Raw genomic sequence first — 16,868 nt, forward strand, 5'->3', positions numbered from 1 at the left:
TAAATATTGGTAAAACAATAGAAATTTTGGTAAATCTTTAGAAATCCTGATAAATTGTTAGTTATATTGGTGAAATGATAGAAATTTTGGTAACTCATTAGATATTTAAGTAAATCTTTAGAAATTTCGGTAAATCGTTAAATATTTCATGGAATCCTTACAAATATTGTTAAAGTGATATAAATTTTGGTAATTGTTAAGACTTGATATATGGTTTAGAAAAAATTGAAAATATTGGTAAAATATTAAGAAATTTGGTAAAGTCTCCTTAATATTGATAAAATGATAGAAATTTTAATAAATCGTTAGATATTTTGTTAAATCCTTAGAAATGTTGGTAAAACAATAGAAATTTTGATAAATCGTTAGATATATTGATAAATAGTTAGATGTATTGGTAAATCCTTAAATATTTTGATAAGACCATTGAACTTTTGGTAATTGTTAAGATTTGATTTAGTGTTTAGAAACTTTTGAAATATTGGTAAAATCATAATAAAAAAAATGGTAAACTCATAAATGCTGGTAAAACAATAGAAATTTTGGTAGCTTGTTAAATAATTTGATACGAGGTTTAGAAAGAATGGATATATTGGTAAATCTTACAAATATGGGCAAATCAATATTTTTGTTAAATCATTATACAATTTATTAACTTATAGTATAAAATTTTGAAATGCATTCATTCATCTTAACAGCTTCTTAGCTATTTGGACGGTATTATGAATGTTGTATAAATAAAATATAAGTCTTTACTTCTTTGAATTTGACCACACTTTACTAACTTTACATAAATAAATATATATATTAAATTATATCATGTAATCCATATCTAAAAATAAAAAATTGAAATAAAACTAATATAAAAAATAGTAATAGTTAACATCCGTAATTAGACAGTCGGTTTACTGGCAAAAGTGCACCATCCATATATACCTATAATCATCCCTTACATTTGTAAATAACAATTCAAGTACTACCAAACCTAACATTTTCATTCTCATATTGTACATCAGAGGGTGGATACTCTCTATTTGGTCTATCTTAATCGATTTCAACTTTTGAAAAGTTACAAAACAGTCAATAACGTTATAAAAAAGTAACAAAATAGTCACTAATTAACAATTTCCGTTAATGTGTTAACGGGATGCTGACATGGCAAGTTAATCAACTGATGTGGCAATTGGTGAAGCGGCTGATGGGTCTTGGTTTGGGGCAGGTTTAGGGAAAAAAGTTGAAGGGTTATGGGTTTAGGGGTAAAAAACTAGAAACAGATTAGGATTAGGAGGATTTGGGAAAATTTCAATTGTGATTTGGGTTGGTTTAAGGTTGAAACTAATTCAGGAAATTGATCAAGAAGGGTTTAGGGTTAAATTTCAATTCAATAGTCGATTAACAGGGTATAAAGGTTTAGGGTGTGATTGGTCTTTTTTATTTGGGGATAATAATTTTGGTGTAATTTACCTCGAAAAAAAAAGAAGAATTGTGTCATTGGCTTTTTGTTTCTACAATCTAAATTTTCAACGAGCATATATAGCAAAAAAGGTTATAATCTTTGTATGAATTGTTTTGGAGAAAATATTTTCTTATATTCTGTTTTTTTTTAACGCCTCTATCTCTTTATTATCAACAGTCAACCACATTGGTTTTTGGGAACAAATTGGGAAGGGAAGAGCTTTGCATAACTATTATTTTTTTTATATAGGTTGATTTCTTGGCCAATATTCTTAGTGTTATTCGTCCAAAGCAGATAATTGGGTGATTAACTTCGCTTCTGAATTGCCATAGTAGAAAAAAAGTCCTGGTATAGTTCTTTGAAAGGAGAATATTGTTGCCAGTTGAGTGAATGAGAGCGTGAAAGGAAATGAATGACGAGCTTGAGGTTGAATATGAGATACAATGAATGAAGGGTCATTGGGTCTACATACCGGGCATTTTCATTTTCTTCTCCTTATTCTTCTTCTCCTATTCTTCTTATTATTTTCTCTTTCTTTAACCCTAAAATGGTGTTGGTAGGACTGTTAAAGTGAGAGTAATAGGCTAGCTGGACGGTTTTTTGACACCAATGACGCCGTCACCTGTCATGTCACTTTGCCGTGATGTCTGTGACAGAAAATTGCAAAAAAAGACTGTTTTGTTACTTTTCGAAAGTTGAGTGACTGAAATGAAACCTAGGTGATTGTTTTGTCAGCTATCCTTAAATTGGGTGACTGCTGGTGTAATTTATCTTAAAATTAATATTGTAGAAAAATATTGAAAAGAACTAAGAGGGTGTTAAACAAATGACAAAAATCAAACTTCATTAATAAAAGAATTTCTATATGTTAAAAAAAACATCATAGTTGAAAGTTAAATGAACAGGCTTAAATTTAAGAAGTAACTTATTTATGTTCCGCACCTCTTGATTTATTTAATTAAATGAAAATGTTTTTGTCAACGAGTCCTGTATGTATCAATTCAAGATAAAGAAAAACAAAAAAAAATTAGTTGATTGTTATAATTAAAATGCATATCCTTATATAATATATTGTGTTTGTTAGCATGAGAATGTGAAACAAGTAGCTCTTTATATTTGAAGGGATAATGAAAATTAAAACAAAATAAAACTAAATAAAATAAAATTAGATGATGAAACAAATACCAATCCCCCAAATTGATTAAAAAATACATTCATCTAGTAAAAAATGGTTTGAAAATAAATTCTCAACAACCAATTGATATAAAAGAATGCGCCAAATGAAAAAATAAAAAAAAAACATAAAAACACCAATAAATATGTATATAAAATATTTATTAAAAAAACCATCAAGAAATATATACGTGTAAAAATCTTAATAATTCAAATTACAAGATTAAGAGGAAAAAAATGAATAGTTTTAATATTGTTGAAAAAATGGAGGTAGTGGTGGGGCTCTGTGATGATGAACGGTGGGATGAGAGTTGATGAGTTGACAATGATGAACGCTGGGATGAGAGACAAGAGGGAGGGGAGATTTTTTTTTTTTTTTTTTTGTGATGTGAGTGGATAAATCAAAATGTTGATTGACGAGATGGGAGCAAATAAATCAACGATGATGAACGGCAAAATCATAGAGGTCAATGATGATGAACGATGAGAAGGAAGAGAGGAACGAAGGGAGGGCTTTTTTTTTTTCCACAACATGGCTTTTTATTTTTTTGGTAATCGATTTCCGGGTAATACCGGTTACTTCATTTTCTCTTTTTTTATTTATTCACTTTCTGGGTTTCTTTTACATATAATCTGACCGCTCTCACTTTTAGGAACTTAGGCTAAGTTAATATTAATTTTTCTTTTCATAGCTTATGCTAGAATTTCTACAATACGTTTTTTTTATGTGAATGTATAATTTGACTTCATAAATAATAATTAATAACTATTATGAGCTTATAACAAGAAATATTACAAGGCAATATTCATGCATTTGGTTTATTATGATGCATGTTTTGACTTTGACATTACAATTAAAAAGGGGTGAAATTTATTTAATAAATAGTAAGCTGTTAATACCAGAAACAAAAAAGTAGGGTTTATCAAAGCCAGCCTGACGCATACAAGTTTCAAAGTGTTTGTTGGCTAAAATTATACTAAAGTAATCTTTTTGGCCTATTATTAAATTATTAATAGTAATAACAAATCAAATTATAAATATTTTACGAGTAACTTTATCCTATACAAAAATCAAGGCATGTCCAATTCCATCATTTATTTTGAAGATTTAAGGTATGTTGGGATTTGAAGGATTTTATGTTGTTATTATAATAGTAAAAAAAAAAAGTTTTGTGGAAACTATTTTTTTTCAAAATTTTAAATTAATAAAAAAATGGGGAATCGATTTTTGAAAATAAAATATGGAGTCGTCACCGATTTTTCTGTTTTGGTGTGATCGGATCACCTAAGGATTTGGTTATTTTAATAAAACATTTTGGTTTACTAAAACAACGATTTTGGTCTACGAACTTTTGAGAAAAACGGATTCGAGAGTCGGTTACGCATGAGGAAGAATTAGCACCCTCACTACGCCCAAAATTGGTGCCAAATCGATTAAATACTGTCCTTATATCTAAGATTTAAAAATGTTTTTGAAATGTGGTTCCCTTTTTGATAATATTTGAATAACCCGAGTTGGTCATCAAAATTCTCTTGCTTAAGAGGAATATAGCACCACATCCAGCACGATAGGACATGATCCTTTATGCCCTCGAAAACATGACAAATTTTGACTTCCAAAAATTTATACGTTGAAAACCGCAAAAGGATGCCCAATTATTTAGTCCAACGAGAAAATCGAAATCCAACACAGAAGGGCACGACTCCTCGAATTTCTAGATGTCAGACATTGCCTTATTTTAGAATTTAGAGAGTATGAGTGAAATTCTAAAGGAATCTTCGATCATTTTGGACAAACAGGAAATCGCAACCCAGCACGATAGGGCACGATTCCCCGAATTGTCATACATCGAATATTACCCTCGTTTTGAAGAGTTTTTAGAAAACATAAGTGAAATTCAAAAGGGACTTTCGATCATTTTGAACAAACGAGAAATCGCAACCCAGCACGTTAAGGCACGATTCCGCGAATTGCCAAATATCGAACATCGCCTTCGTTTAAAGAATTTTTAAAGGACATGGGTGAAATTCTAAAGGGACCTTCAATTACTTTGAGCAAACGAGAAATTGCAACCCAACACGTTAGGGCACGATTCCGCGAATTGCCAAATATCGAATATCGCCTTCGTTTTAAAGGATTTTTAGAAGACATGAGTGAAATTTTGAAGGGATATTCGATTATTTTGAGCAACCGATAAATTGCAACCCAGCACGTTAGGGCACGATTTCGCGAATTGCCAAATATCAAATCTCGCCTTCGTTTTAAAGAATTTTTAAACGAATAATTATAAAAATAGCTTAAAACATATTAATGCGACTCAAAATAAGACGAAATTAATCATAAAAATTTGGATTTTATAAAACCACATTTCATAAACCAAGTGGAAAACGATGATACGAGATAATATATGTACGCATAAAAGTATGACAATGGAAGAACGAAGATAATGCAATTTATTTAATCAACTAACAAGCACTTAAACAACTAAGTATAACTAACTTGAAAATATAACTCAATTTCGATCATGCATGGAGAATAATTAACATGACAATATAAAGCAATGAATAAATAATATGCAATGACAACATACACGTCATAATATAAAATGATTACTACTAGATGTGCGAAACAAAATGCAAATCAAAGAAGCAGCATGGTATAAAACTATTTTAAAACAATGATAAGTACATGATACACACTATATGAATTGATGGATTGATAAATTAGAAAACATTTGTAAAGACAAACTTAATATACACATGCAATCATTAAAAAATATGTTATAGAATGAATATTTAAAAAAAAAATACATAATGTATGAAGTGTTAAAAATATTGGCTAAAATACACACAATAAAATAAAATTTAAATAACATATGTAGTATAAAAAAAATAGCAAGAATGCATGATAAAATATAATCCTAGGAAACATACACAATAGATTTACAAAACATATATGTATAAATAACTTTAAAAACAATTATTTGTAAAAACATAGAAATACATACAAGGTTAAGTTAATTTTATAATAAATTATATAATAGCTTCAAGAATGTGGTTATATATGTAAGAAAACTATATGTATAAAACGTATAGATTTAAAAATATATATCTAGATGAAATATAGTCATTAATAAATATATACACTTACGATAATAATGATTTAAAAGACACATCATGTAGGATTATATAACAAAAATACAAGAATAAATTTAAAAGAAATCATGTACGTAAAATAGTATAAGGTTAATAATATATACATATAAAATAAAATTAACTTTAATACAAAGTATACATATATATTAATATTTAAACGAAAAGTTATATAAGGATATTAAAATAGCTTAACGCAAAAAAAAAAGAAATTTAAAATGATGACTTTATAAAACAAAACAAAATTATGCATGTACAAATATATATATATAGAGAGAGAGAGAGAAAATAAAAGAAATACGAAATATTAACATAAAAAAAGATCTTCAAAACAATTGTAAAAATAAGTAATTAAGAATAAAAGTTATAAACTAAAAGGATTTAATTAAAATTAAACTAAAACAAGGGGAAATTAGGAAATAAAAAAAATAATGACGACAGGGACTAATATGCCATGCGCGCAAATGTAAAGGGACTAAAACTGGCAATATGCTAGGTCCCAATGTGCTGCGTTTAGGCGCGGATCCAATTGCAAATAAGCGCAAATTACAGGGCGAATTAAAAAAACAAAAGAAATACAAAATAGCTAATTGAGATGCAGCGCAAAAGAGGAGGGACCTAGTGCGTAAATACCCCAAAAGCAATGAAAACGCACGGATCTTCCCCGGGTCGGGTCACGCACGCGGGTCATATGCTTAAACAGTGCCGTTTTGGCCACTAAAATTTGGGCTCCAAACGGCATCGTATAGGTCCAAAATAAAGCCGAAATTTTGGTTTTAAAAAACATTTTGATGCCAGGTTTTTTTTTTAAATAAGAGGACAATCCTCTGTTTTCTTTTTTAGCATGGCCTTAGGGTTTGGAGAACACAGCGGCTGGCCACCATTGCTGATGGAGGTGACCACCGCAGATGGCGACTGGAGGGACGTCCGGAGCCTAAACTAGGTCCCCACCTCGCGCAGAAGGCGATTTAAAGCCACGAAATCCCCTAAACGAAATCCAAAACCATGAAGACAACCATAAAACCACCGACGCTTGGCCTCCTCTGATACGAGCACGCCTCACGAACTTTATCGAACAAGTCTGTCAAGCCGAGCAATGACATGTTGGCAAGCTGATCCAAGCTCGTTTCCAGCTCCACGAGCTCCGTCCAGCTCAAATCCAGCTTATTCGAGCTCAATCCATCTTGCCTGAGCTAAACCGAGCTCACTCCTAGCTCACTTTCAACTCACGAGCTAAATTTTAGCTCAACTTCAGCTTAGGAGTTTAGCCTCAGCTCAGCTTAGGAGTTTAGCATCAGCTCAGCTTAAGAGTTTAGCCTCAGCTTAGACACGAACGACTCTCTCGAACTACGATCGGGCAACTACGTGAATTCGACTCATCTACCCGGGCCGGATCACATCATACTCTGTCATCATCTTAACCGGATCCCTAGGGATCTGTCAGTTTTTGGACCGAAGAAGCAGACATTGACGTTGGGATTCGGGTAAAACTTCTCCTTTCTTTTTTATATTTTTGTGATAGATTTCAAAAATAAAAAGATAAAGAAAAATGGAAACATAAAAATGAAAAAAAAAGAACCACCTTTGAAGAAATTTCATTCTATGTATTCGATTGCTATTGTGTGAGTATATTGCCTCTGTTTTTGTGTGTGTAATATGCGTGTGTTCGTAACCCTTACAAAGGTTAAAAACTATGGCTTTATAGCCGAAAAGAAAGAAGGAAAATCAATAAAAAAATATACAACATTTTCTTTGTTTGTATTTGCTGCTGTGTTTGCCTTGTCTGTTTGCAGGTACGGAGTACGCGTTGGCGTGTGTACGGGAGCCGTGCTGGTGCACGGAGGCGCTGGCGTGGCTGTTGGAGCGTACGGAGGTGGTGGCGCACATGGGGAGCTGAGCGGTGCTTAGAGTTTTCCCCCTCTCATTTGGCCGAAAAATGTTTAGGATAGTTGAGCTAGTTGGGCTTTAGGGCATTGGGCCTATTGTATTTGGGCCAGATTTGTAAATGGACATTTACTTAATTATTAGGTTTTTATTATTCGGTTTGTGATTTGTTTGTAATGGGCCGGGCAAATTTGGCCCACTACAAGTTTCATTCTTCATTGGTAAATTATGATTGAGAGAGTGAAAAATCTTCACTTTGAATATTTTTTTCTTATGTTGAGAGCAATTCTTTGTTGATAAATTTGATGCGTTGTTATGGTTATTTTATGGCACTTTTTTAAAATATTTTTTAATTACAAGATATTTAAATAAATGATTTATGATAATTAAAATCGATATTAAATTGCAATTACTTTTTTTGCGCTTCTTCTATGATAAAACAAAAAGAGAAGAATATTATAAATTTTGATTGATCATGGGTAACAAAATGGGGAAATGGACCAGAGGAAAGAAACCATAAACTTTTGTTATTATAATTTTTTTTATCATGGGTTCAAAATAATTAGTAAAAAAAGAAAATGTTTTAATGTTTAAAAAATGGAAAGTTTTAATTTAATATCGGCCTTAATTTATTTTTATTTAATGATTTAAAAAAATTAATGAATTTTTCACTGGTGTATAAATATATGTATATATATCATAAAGTTAGCGGTGGTCCGTGGGGTGGTTAAGCAAGGTGGTGGGAAATGGCATATAAGACGTTAAGTTCAAATATTCATTTTTCCTCCTTTATATAAATTTGACTAAAAAAGACGAACAGAAACCCTCCCTCGAAAAGCCAAAGTCTGCCACTTTCTCTTCTTTCTCCTGCGACCGTCCATTCCATTCCCCCTTCCCCTTCTCTTCTCTTTGGGAACAAAATTCCAATTCCGCTTCTCAAACCTTAGCAAATATAATCTACTTTCCATTCTAAAACCCTAATCATTCCCCCCCCTCTTTTTTTAGTATAAAAAGAACTTTCACTTTTCATTTATCTTTTTCCCCAATCAAAAGAAATACTCACCCCTAACCACCCTGTGAAAAAAGGTCTCTTTGATTTTTTTTTTTGTATAACATGTGTGTGCTTGTGTGTGAGTTTATTTTTCTTCTTCTTATGTCAGAACTACGAGTTTTAGTTGTTTGGCCTGTTTAAACTTCTGGATTTTTTTAAAGGTTTTCCTCTTTGTTTATTGGTTCATATTCCGAGTTGACAGAAATTAATATTTTTGAAGTAAAAGTCATTGGTTTCAGCTTGAATCGTGAAATTCTCTTCTGGAGTTGATTTGTATTCACGAAAGTTTATCTGTGGACTTTACGTTATTTATTTATGGTCGATAATTTAGAACTTTAATTTCTAAGCAACTTTTATCGTGTTTGATTTGTACAAAGCCTCGGCGGCTTTTTTTATGTGCTTTGTTTTTGCTCCTATTTTTTACTTCCCCTCGATTACGTAATTATCTAATAATACCATTCAATTGTTTTTTTTATTGCTATCTGATATTTAAAGTTGTTTTAAAGTAATGATTGAACCCTGATTTTTTATCTCTTTTTTAGTTCAATTTTATGCAACATCGAGCAGAAAAGTTTTTGCTCATATCTTTCACTAAAATTTGTTTTAAGCTTCACAAATTGACCGTGAAATTATGCATTGGAAACCGTTTTATTACTGAAGAAGTCTAAACTGCGATGTATACACATATTTATATTTATGTTTTGCTTACCATGTTTTCACAGAATCACAGGGGCCATGAATATTAATGTTGGAGACAATAAAATGGAACTGAATGGGAGGGATGATCTTAAGAGGCCTTTGCTGGAGCCCTCAGATAGTGTTTGCGTAACTATACCTGAACCTGTTGATAAGCTGGAAAAGAAGAGAACAGTGATGTTCAAAATAGGGAATATCAAGTGTGCATCTTGTGTGACTTCCATAGAATCTGTGCTTGGAGAGATCAACGGTGTTGAGAGTGTATCAGTGTCACCGATTCATGGCTACGCGGCAATTGAGTATGTTCCAAAGCTCGTCAATGTAAGTTTTAAGAAATTTATTGAATCTTTATCCTTATAATGTGGAGAATGATTTATGGTCACTGCTCACAGTAGACTACTTTGACAACTTGGTTATTCTAACTACCCATACCTCCACCATGATGACACCATGGTCAAGCATATAAAATTTATTCAGTGTAAGTGTAGTGCTAAATCTTTGGTTCTTAAACCATGTTTCTCTTACAGGCTTCAACACTTTGTGGAGATCTTAATCTGTGGGTTTATCTCCATTGTCATGAATTTAATTTTTCTTTTGGTATTTCTTTGTGGTTTTCCTCACAATTAGTTTATATCTTTCTATTATTGGGAACTCAAAAGCACTTGTTTGTATTTTATTTTAGCCAAAAATAATTAAAGAGACAATAGAGGATGCTGGTTTCCCTGTTAAGGAGTTTTCAGAGCAACAGATAGCAGTCTGCCGGCTCAGGATTAAGGGAATGGCATGTACAAGTTGTTCCGAATCCCTTGAACGTGCTCTAAAGTTCCTTGATGGAGTTAAAAAGGCAGTTGTTGGTCTAGCTCTTGAAGAAGCTAAGGTTCACTTTGATCCCAATGTTACTGATTCTGATCGCATCATTGAAGCAATAGAAGATGCTGGCTTTGGAGCTGATCTCATTAGTTCTGGAAATGAAGCAAACAAAGTACATTTAAAACTTGAAGGAGTGTCATCAGTGGAGGATATGAATACTATTAAGTCCTACCTTGAGTCAGCCATAGGTGTAAATCATGTCGAGATGGACTTGGAAGAAAAAATGGCCACTGTCAACTATGACCCAGACTTTACTGGTCCAAGATCCATTATTGAAGCTGTACAAGAAGTTGCTCATGGATCATACAAGGCAAGCTTGTATATACCTCCTAGACAAAGAGAAACTGAGCAGCACCATGAAATTAATAACTATAGGAATCAGTTCCTTTTAAGCTGCCTGTTCTCAGTTCCTCTGTTCATATTCTCCATGGTACTTCCAATGCTTCCTCCTTTTGGTGATTGGTTAGTGTACAAGATCTACAACATGTTTACTGTCGGATTGCTTCTGAGATGGGTTCTTTGCACACCAGTACAGTTCATTGTTGGCCGAAGGTAATGAGTTGGTAGTCATTTTCCATGTAGAATATTAGCTACTTATATTTTTTTTTGGGTCAAAGATTCAGCTTTTCCATTCCTCAGGAGAGGCATATACTAATTGTGACCGGTTCTTGCAGCATAACCATTCTGTCTTTTGATGTCTCTATCAGGTTTTACAAAGGATCATACCACGCATTGAGACTGAAATCTGCTAATATGGATGTTTTAGTAGCCATGGGCACCAATGCTGCATACTTTTACTCTGTTTATGTAGCAATTAAGTCTCTGAGCTCTGACACATTTAAAGGACAAGATTTTTTTGAGACAAGTGCAATGCTGATATCCTTTATTCTCTTAGGAAAATATTTAGAGGTGTTGGCTAAAGGGAAAACATCAGATGCTTTAGCCAAGCTGACAGACCTTGCTCCTGATAGTGCATGTTTGCTGATATTAGATGATGATGGAAATGTTGTCTCAGAGGTGGCAATCAGCACCCAACTAATACAAAGGAACGACGTAATCAAGATCATTCCTGGCGAGAAAGTTCCTGTTGATGGCATTGTCACTGATGGTCAAAGCTATGTGAATGAGAGTATGATCACAGGGGAGGCACAACCTATTGCTAAAAAGCCTGGTGACAAGGTATTCTTTTCTTGCCTTTTTTGTTTGTTTGTTAAGGTATGCCTGACTTATGAAATGTTGAATTCTTTTAATTCAATTGCTATGAGCAGGTTATTGGTGGAACTATGAATGAGAATGGATGTTTACTGGTCAAGGCTACTCATGTTGGGTCAGAGACCGCGCTTTCCCAAATTGTTCAGCTTGTTGAAGCTGCTCAGCTCGCCAGAGCACCTATTCAGAAAATTGCTGACCGGATTTCTCGGTTTTTTGTTCCTGCAGTAACTTCCTTTTTCCTTGCTCAAAATTTTGTTTATACCATTTTTATTGCTTTTTCTTAAAACTGATGGGTATAATTTCTTTTTCTTGATTTTTCTTTAGTTGAAAGGCTTCTTTGCTTCTTCAAATATTTAAAAACTTTCAAACTATTATCATTAATTTGGAATGTATCAAATAGCTCTAATCATCCATACCTCAGGTTGTCAGCTGGAGGTTGGATTCCCTGAACTCTATAACATGAATCTTTCTGTTTTTGGTTTAGATCTTTTTCACTATAATTGTAGACAATGGACTTGTTTGTTGGATGGTTTATTCATTTGAACCTTTAATTGATCTTCTAGGTTAAGCCAAAGTTCTAAACCATATATTGTGCAGAAGGAAAAAAACAAAATCAAAGAGAGAGAGACTGATTTATGGATGATCTTATTTATGATAACTTATTTTGTGTATGATGCACAGCTGCACTCATACTGCTTGCAAAGAGGCCAACATGGCAAAATGAATATGGCTGGAAACATCACTGATAGGCAAAGAACATCTTTTTCTTATTTTCAACACATTTTTGCTTTGTTTCCGTGGAAAACAGATTATTTTTTATTGAATGACTATTGATAACTTATATTTCCTACTGTTTTTAATAGTTTAGGCTTACAAGTTGTGCTGTGTATGTGGTTTTTGTTTTACTTTGCACTTTCTCTTAACCTATTTGCATTAATGAAGAGTGTAGAACTTGAGCATCATGCTGGGCTTTATGTAACTAATTATTCCTTTTGTTACATAATGCATCTCTGTGCAAATTTCTAACAGAATGTATCATTTTTTTTGGTCCAATATCAGATTGTTCTCACTGCATTTATCACTTGGTTGGGATGGCTGATCCCTGGAGTTATTGGTATTTACCCTAAACATTGGATCCCGAAAGGCATGGATAAATTTGAACTTGCACTCCAGTTTGGTATTTCGGTGTTGGTGGTTGCTTGCCCATGTGCTCTAGGACTAGCAACCCCTACAGCTGTCATGGTTGCCACAGGGAAGGGTGCTTCACTTGGTGTGCTGATTAAGGGTGGAAATGCCCTTGAGAAGGCACATAAGGTATAACCATTTTGTGTTTAGAAAAACCTAGAACGGGTTAAGGTTGAATTTGGGTTGATAATTTAGTATGTATGAGTTTACAATCATAATTGAGCATTATTAGCAACTTTCTTTGACCTGAAAAATTTGTCGATTGATAATTATACTTGGTTCGGAATAGTGTGAACAAAAAACACAACTCATTGCCATTATCAGATTTGCTGACCTTTTAGTTATAGTTTTAAGTGGTAGTCATTTTTAGAAGTTATCTACTATGGGTTCATTCTAAAATAATCGTTTTTGCCTAGGAAAATAGCAACTTTTATCTATCAAACTACATATCAACTAACATTATATAAAAATGTGAATTTCTTTAAAAAGGGCATGACCCTTTGATTTTATATTTCATGGTTGTTGCTTGTAGTGGAAGGTCACTTCTTCATTTCAGATAACCAGAATATCAGCTTCGGTACACTTTTGTCTGTGCCATTTATAATTTTATAACAATATAACAGATGTCTTGTTCAGAAGTATTGTTTATTGTCTTATCTTTACGAGTCCTTTAACAACAAAACAATGCATTGGCCAATATATACACAGTAATACAAGTGAACTTAGGTCTTGGAAGTTGGATAGATTTAATGTAACGAGTGATGACTGTTGCAACCTGAACTACCTTCTCTCTTTATCCTGTAGGTGAAAGCAATTGTGTTTGATAAGACGGGGACATTGACAGTTGGGAAACCTGAGGTTGTAAATGTTATGCTCTTTTCAAGCGTGTCAATGGAAGACTTCTGCGATGTTGCTATTGCTGCTGAGGTACATGCCTAGCTTTTTGTACTCTCCTGATTCTATTTAGTGAAGTTGCTAGGGAACAAATATAGAAAGGCTTTGTGAGAAATTTGGATAGCTCTAATTGTACAACTAGATCTGAATTTTGTTACTTTTGGTTTTTGGGGAGTGGAAATATTAAACCAAAGCTTATTTTCAAAGAAGATGCAATTCTATATATTAGATTTACCCAAAGTTGATTTCCTTTTTTTCCTTTTTAGAGCTATGGCATCTTGAATGGTGCAAGATGCCATTGAGTGACTTAAGTTAGTTAATCCAAACTTTTATCTGTTTATTGCAATCAATTGAGTCCTCAAACATCTGTTGTCATCTAATTGATTCCTCGATGACCGTTAACCATTTTCCATCCAATCAGAAATGGCTTCAGTTTATTGCAATAAAATAGTAGGGGTTTGGATGGTTTTCTTAATTTTAATTTTAGGGGCTTTTTTTACATTTAAGCCTTAAAATTTCAGGCAAATAGTCAACATCCAATAGCCAAAGCTTTCCTGGAGCATGCTAGAAAATTGCGTCAGAAGATAGAATCTAACAGGCAATCCAATAATCAACATGTCACAGAGGCAAAGGACTTTGAGGTGCACCCTGGCACTGGGGTGAGCGGGAAAGTTGGTGACAAAATGGTCTTAGTTGGGAACAAGAGGCTTATGCAGACTTATAATGTCACAGTTGGTCCTGAGATTGAGGGTTACATTTCAGAACATGAGCAACAGGCTCGAACATGTGTCTTAGTTTCCATTGATGGAAAAATTGCTGGAGCTTTTGCAGTAACTGATCCAGTGAAGCCAGAAGCTAATAATGTCATATTGTATCTTCGTTCAATGGGGATCTCAAGCATCATGGTAACTGGTGATAACTGGGCTACTGCAACTGCCATAGCCAAAGAGGTTGGAATAGAGAAGGTAATTGCCGAGACGGATCCAATAGGAAAAGCTGATAGGATCAAAGATTTGCAGGTAAGCTTCTTTTCTTTTTCCTTTCACTTTCCTTGTCTTTCTTTATTTTATGGCTTTATTCTCAAAAACGCATTATGAAAGGCTATTCATAGGGTGACAAAGTTGTGAAATTTTGGTCGTCAGAAAGTGATAATTAGATTTATTATATGCCTATGAATAATAATTTGCTGAGGCATGGTGGTATTCTAGTAAATTTTCAATAAATAAATTGGATGAACGGTGGGGGTGAGAACGAGAGCTTGATATTCAGTTAGCCTTGAAAATGTACCCAGATGTGCTTCAATGTAAATTTTAATTTAACCTACAAGTTGTTCACTCTTCATACATGAAGTACATAACATCTGATCATTATTTGCCTTAAATATGGAATGCAGATGAGAGGTTTGACGGTTGCTATGGTGGGAGATGGAATAAATGACTCACCTGCTTTGGTGGCAGCGGATGTAGGCATGGCAATTGGTGCTGGTACTGATGTAGCCATAGAAGCAGCTGACATAGTTCTTATCAAAAGCAACTTGGAAGATGTAGTTACAGCAATAGATCTGTCGAGAAAGACCATTTCCCGCATTTGGCTTAACTATGTGTGGGCCCTTGGTTACAACATTCTGGGCGTGCCAGTTGCTGCTGGAATCTTATATCCCTTCACAGGAGTTAGGTTACCACCTTGGCTAGCTGGTGCATGCATGGCCGCCTCCTCTCTTAGTGTTGTTTGTTCTTCTCTGTTGTTGCAGTCTTATAGGAAATCTTGGGTATTTCAAGATACAAAAATAGGACATAGCCATTGCTTCAAATCCACATGATGGGACATTCTCCGGTAATTCCATATTCAACTGCATATTATCAGTTATTAACATGGAAATGTAGAAGGTCCTTCAATTACATTTCTTGTAGAACTAAAATTGTCAAGTCTTGTAAGTTTGGGATTATTGGATGGGTCATTTCCAATGAAGTGATTGGCATACATACATGAAAAATTATGGAAATATAAAGGTCTATATATTGGATGGGCACTGTAGCTTTCTAATGTTTCAATGGTCACAAATGCATGTGGCGTTTCAAGTTCTAAGCATTTCATCCAATTTCAAGAACCATTGTAGATTTGTCTCTTCATCGGTATCACTTGTAAGTGTTTTAGCAAGTTAAGAAGAATGAGCTAAGAAAAAGAAACACAATTAAATTTTTTAGTAGATATGAAATTAAGTAGACATGTTGACGATGGCTCCCATTATAAAGCCATTTCCCCCTCCAAATTCATCTTCCAGTGCTTGGTAGTTTTTCCCATTGAAATTCATAATTAAAATTTTATATATATTAACAAAAAAGAAAAAAAAATGGTTAAAATATATTGTTATTTCTTGTATATTTACAATTTGAGATTTAGTTGTTATACTTAAAAAGTTAAGAGTTAAGTCTTCCAACTTATTATTATTATTTTTTTTAAATTCCAGTCAAATTATACCAATTATAGGTATTTTTTATCAAAATTTGTTAATTTAACATGTTAATTAAGTTGTCCTCGTGATAAGGCGTATGATTGATGTAAATTAAACAAGTTAACAAATTTTAGCGGAAACTACAAACGAAGTTAATGATTGGAATAGGGTTTTAAATTTGAGAAAAAAATCGAGGATTGAATTTTTAATTTTTAGAGTAGATGGACTAAATCTCAAATTCTGTAAAAGTATAGGGACTGATATCATATTTAACTAAATAAAATGCGCGTACAGTCTACCGTTATTGATATTGCTTCCTCAAATGGAAGACAACAGCTTTTGATTCCTAGTAAAGAAGCAAACAAAACAGCAGCATGAAAATTTGTAAAAGTTAGGCTACTGGTATTGCTTTACTGGGTTAGGGCGGGTTCATTATTTTTTGGCGTGGGGGTATCTGCTAACATTACCTAATCAGTAATCACCCATATTTCAATATAACATACAGAATATCTTATAAAAATAACATAATGCAACAATTATCTACACAAACTACTTATCCTATAAAAATAACTCATTTATTTATAAATATATATATTATGAAATATAAACTTACTTATTATATAAATAATCAAAACTTGCTATTTCAGTTCTATAAAAAATGGTTATTTAAACTGAAGTAATGTGATTTTTCTTTTTCTTTTTTTCAATAATTTAAATATGTAAATTTTAATTTTAATTTATTATATAAATTCATTTAATAAAAATAATAATATAATCAAGATCAGAATTTATATTCTTTAAACTCATCCTTTTATTTCATTTGAAAAAAAAATATACATATT

General features: G+C 32.9%; 1 protein-coding gene across 2 annotated transcripts; it reads left to right on the forward strand.

The window, feature by feature from the left end:
- The first annotated feature begins 8,386 nt into the window (after window positions 1–8,386).
- Window positions 8,387–15,603, forward strand: LOC107959312 (copper-transporting ATPase HMA4). 2 transcript variants are annotated; one of them, XM_016895336.2, is made up of 9 exons: window positions 8,387–8,752; window positions 9,440–9,734; window positions 10,096–10,835; window positions 10,991–11,462; window positions 11,552–11,719; window positions 12,555–12,809; window positions 13,485–13,607; window positions 14,096–14,593; window positions 14,968–15,603. In XM_016895336.2, exons 2-9 carry the CDS (start codon window positions 9,453–9,455, stop codon window positions 15,391–15,393), a joined length of 2,964 nt encoding a protein of 987 aa, XP_016750825.2. In that variant the 5' UTR covers window positions 8,387–8,752; window positions 9,440–9,452; the 3' UTR covers window positions 15,394–15,603. The 2 variants fall into 2 exon arrangements, with proteins under 2 accessions (XP_016750825.2, XP_016750827.2); XM_016895338.2 differs by having other exon boundaries at window positions 8,459–8,878.
- Window positions 15,604–16,868: the final 1,265 nt, after the last annotated feature.

Source organism: Gossypium hirsutum, chromosome A05, assembly GCF_007990345.1.
Source record: "Gossypium hirsutum isolate 1008001.06 chromosome A05, Gossypium_hirsutum_v2.1, whole genome shotgun sequence".
NCBI lineage: Eukaryota > Viridiplantae > Streptophyta > Magnoliopsida > Malvales > Malvaceae > Gossypium > Gossypium hirsutum.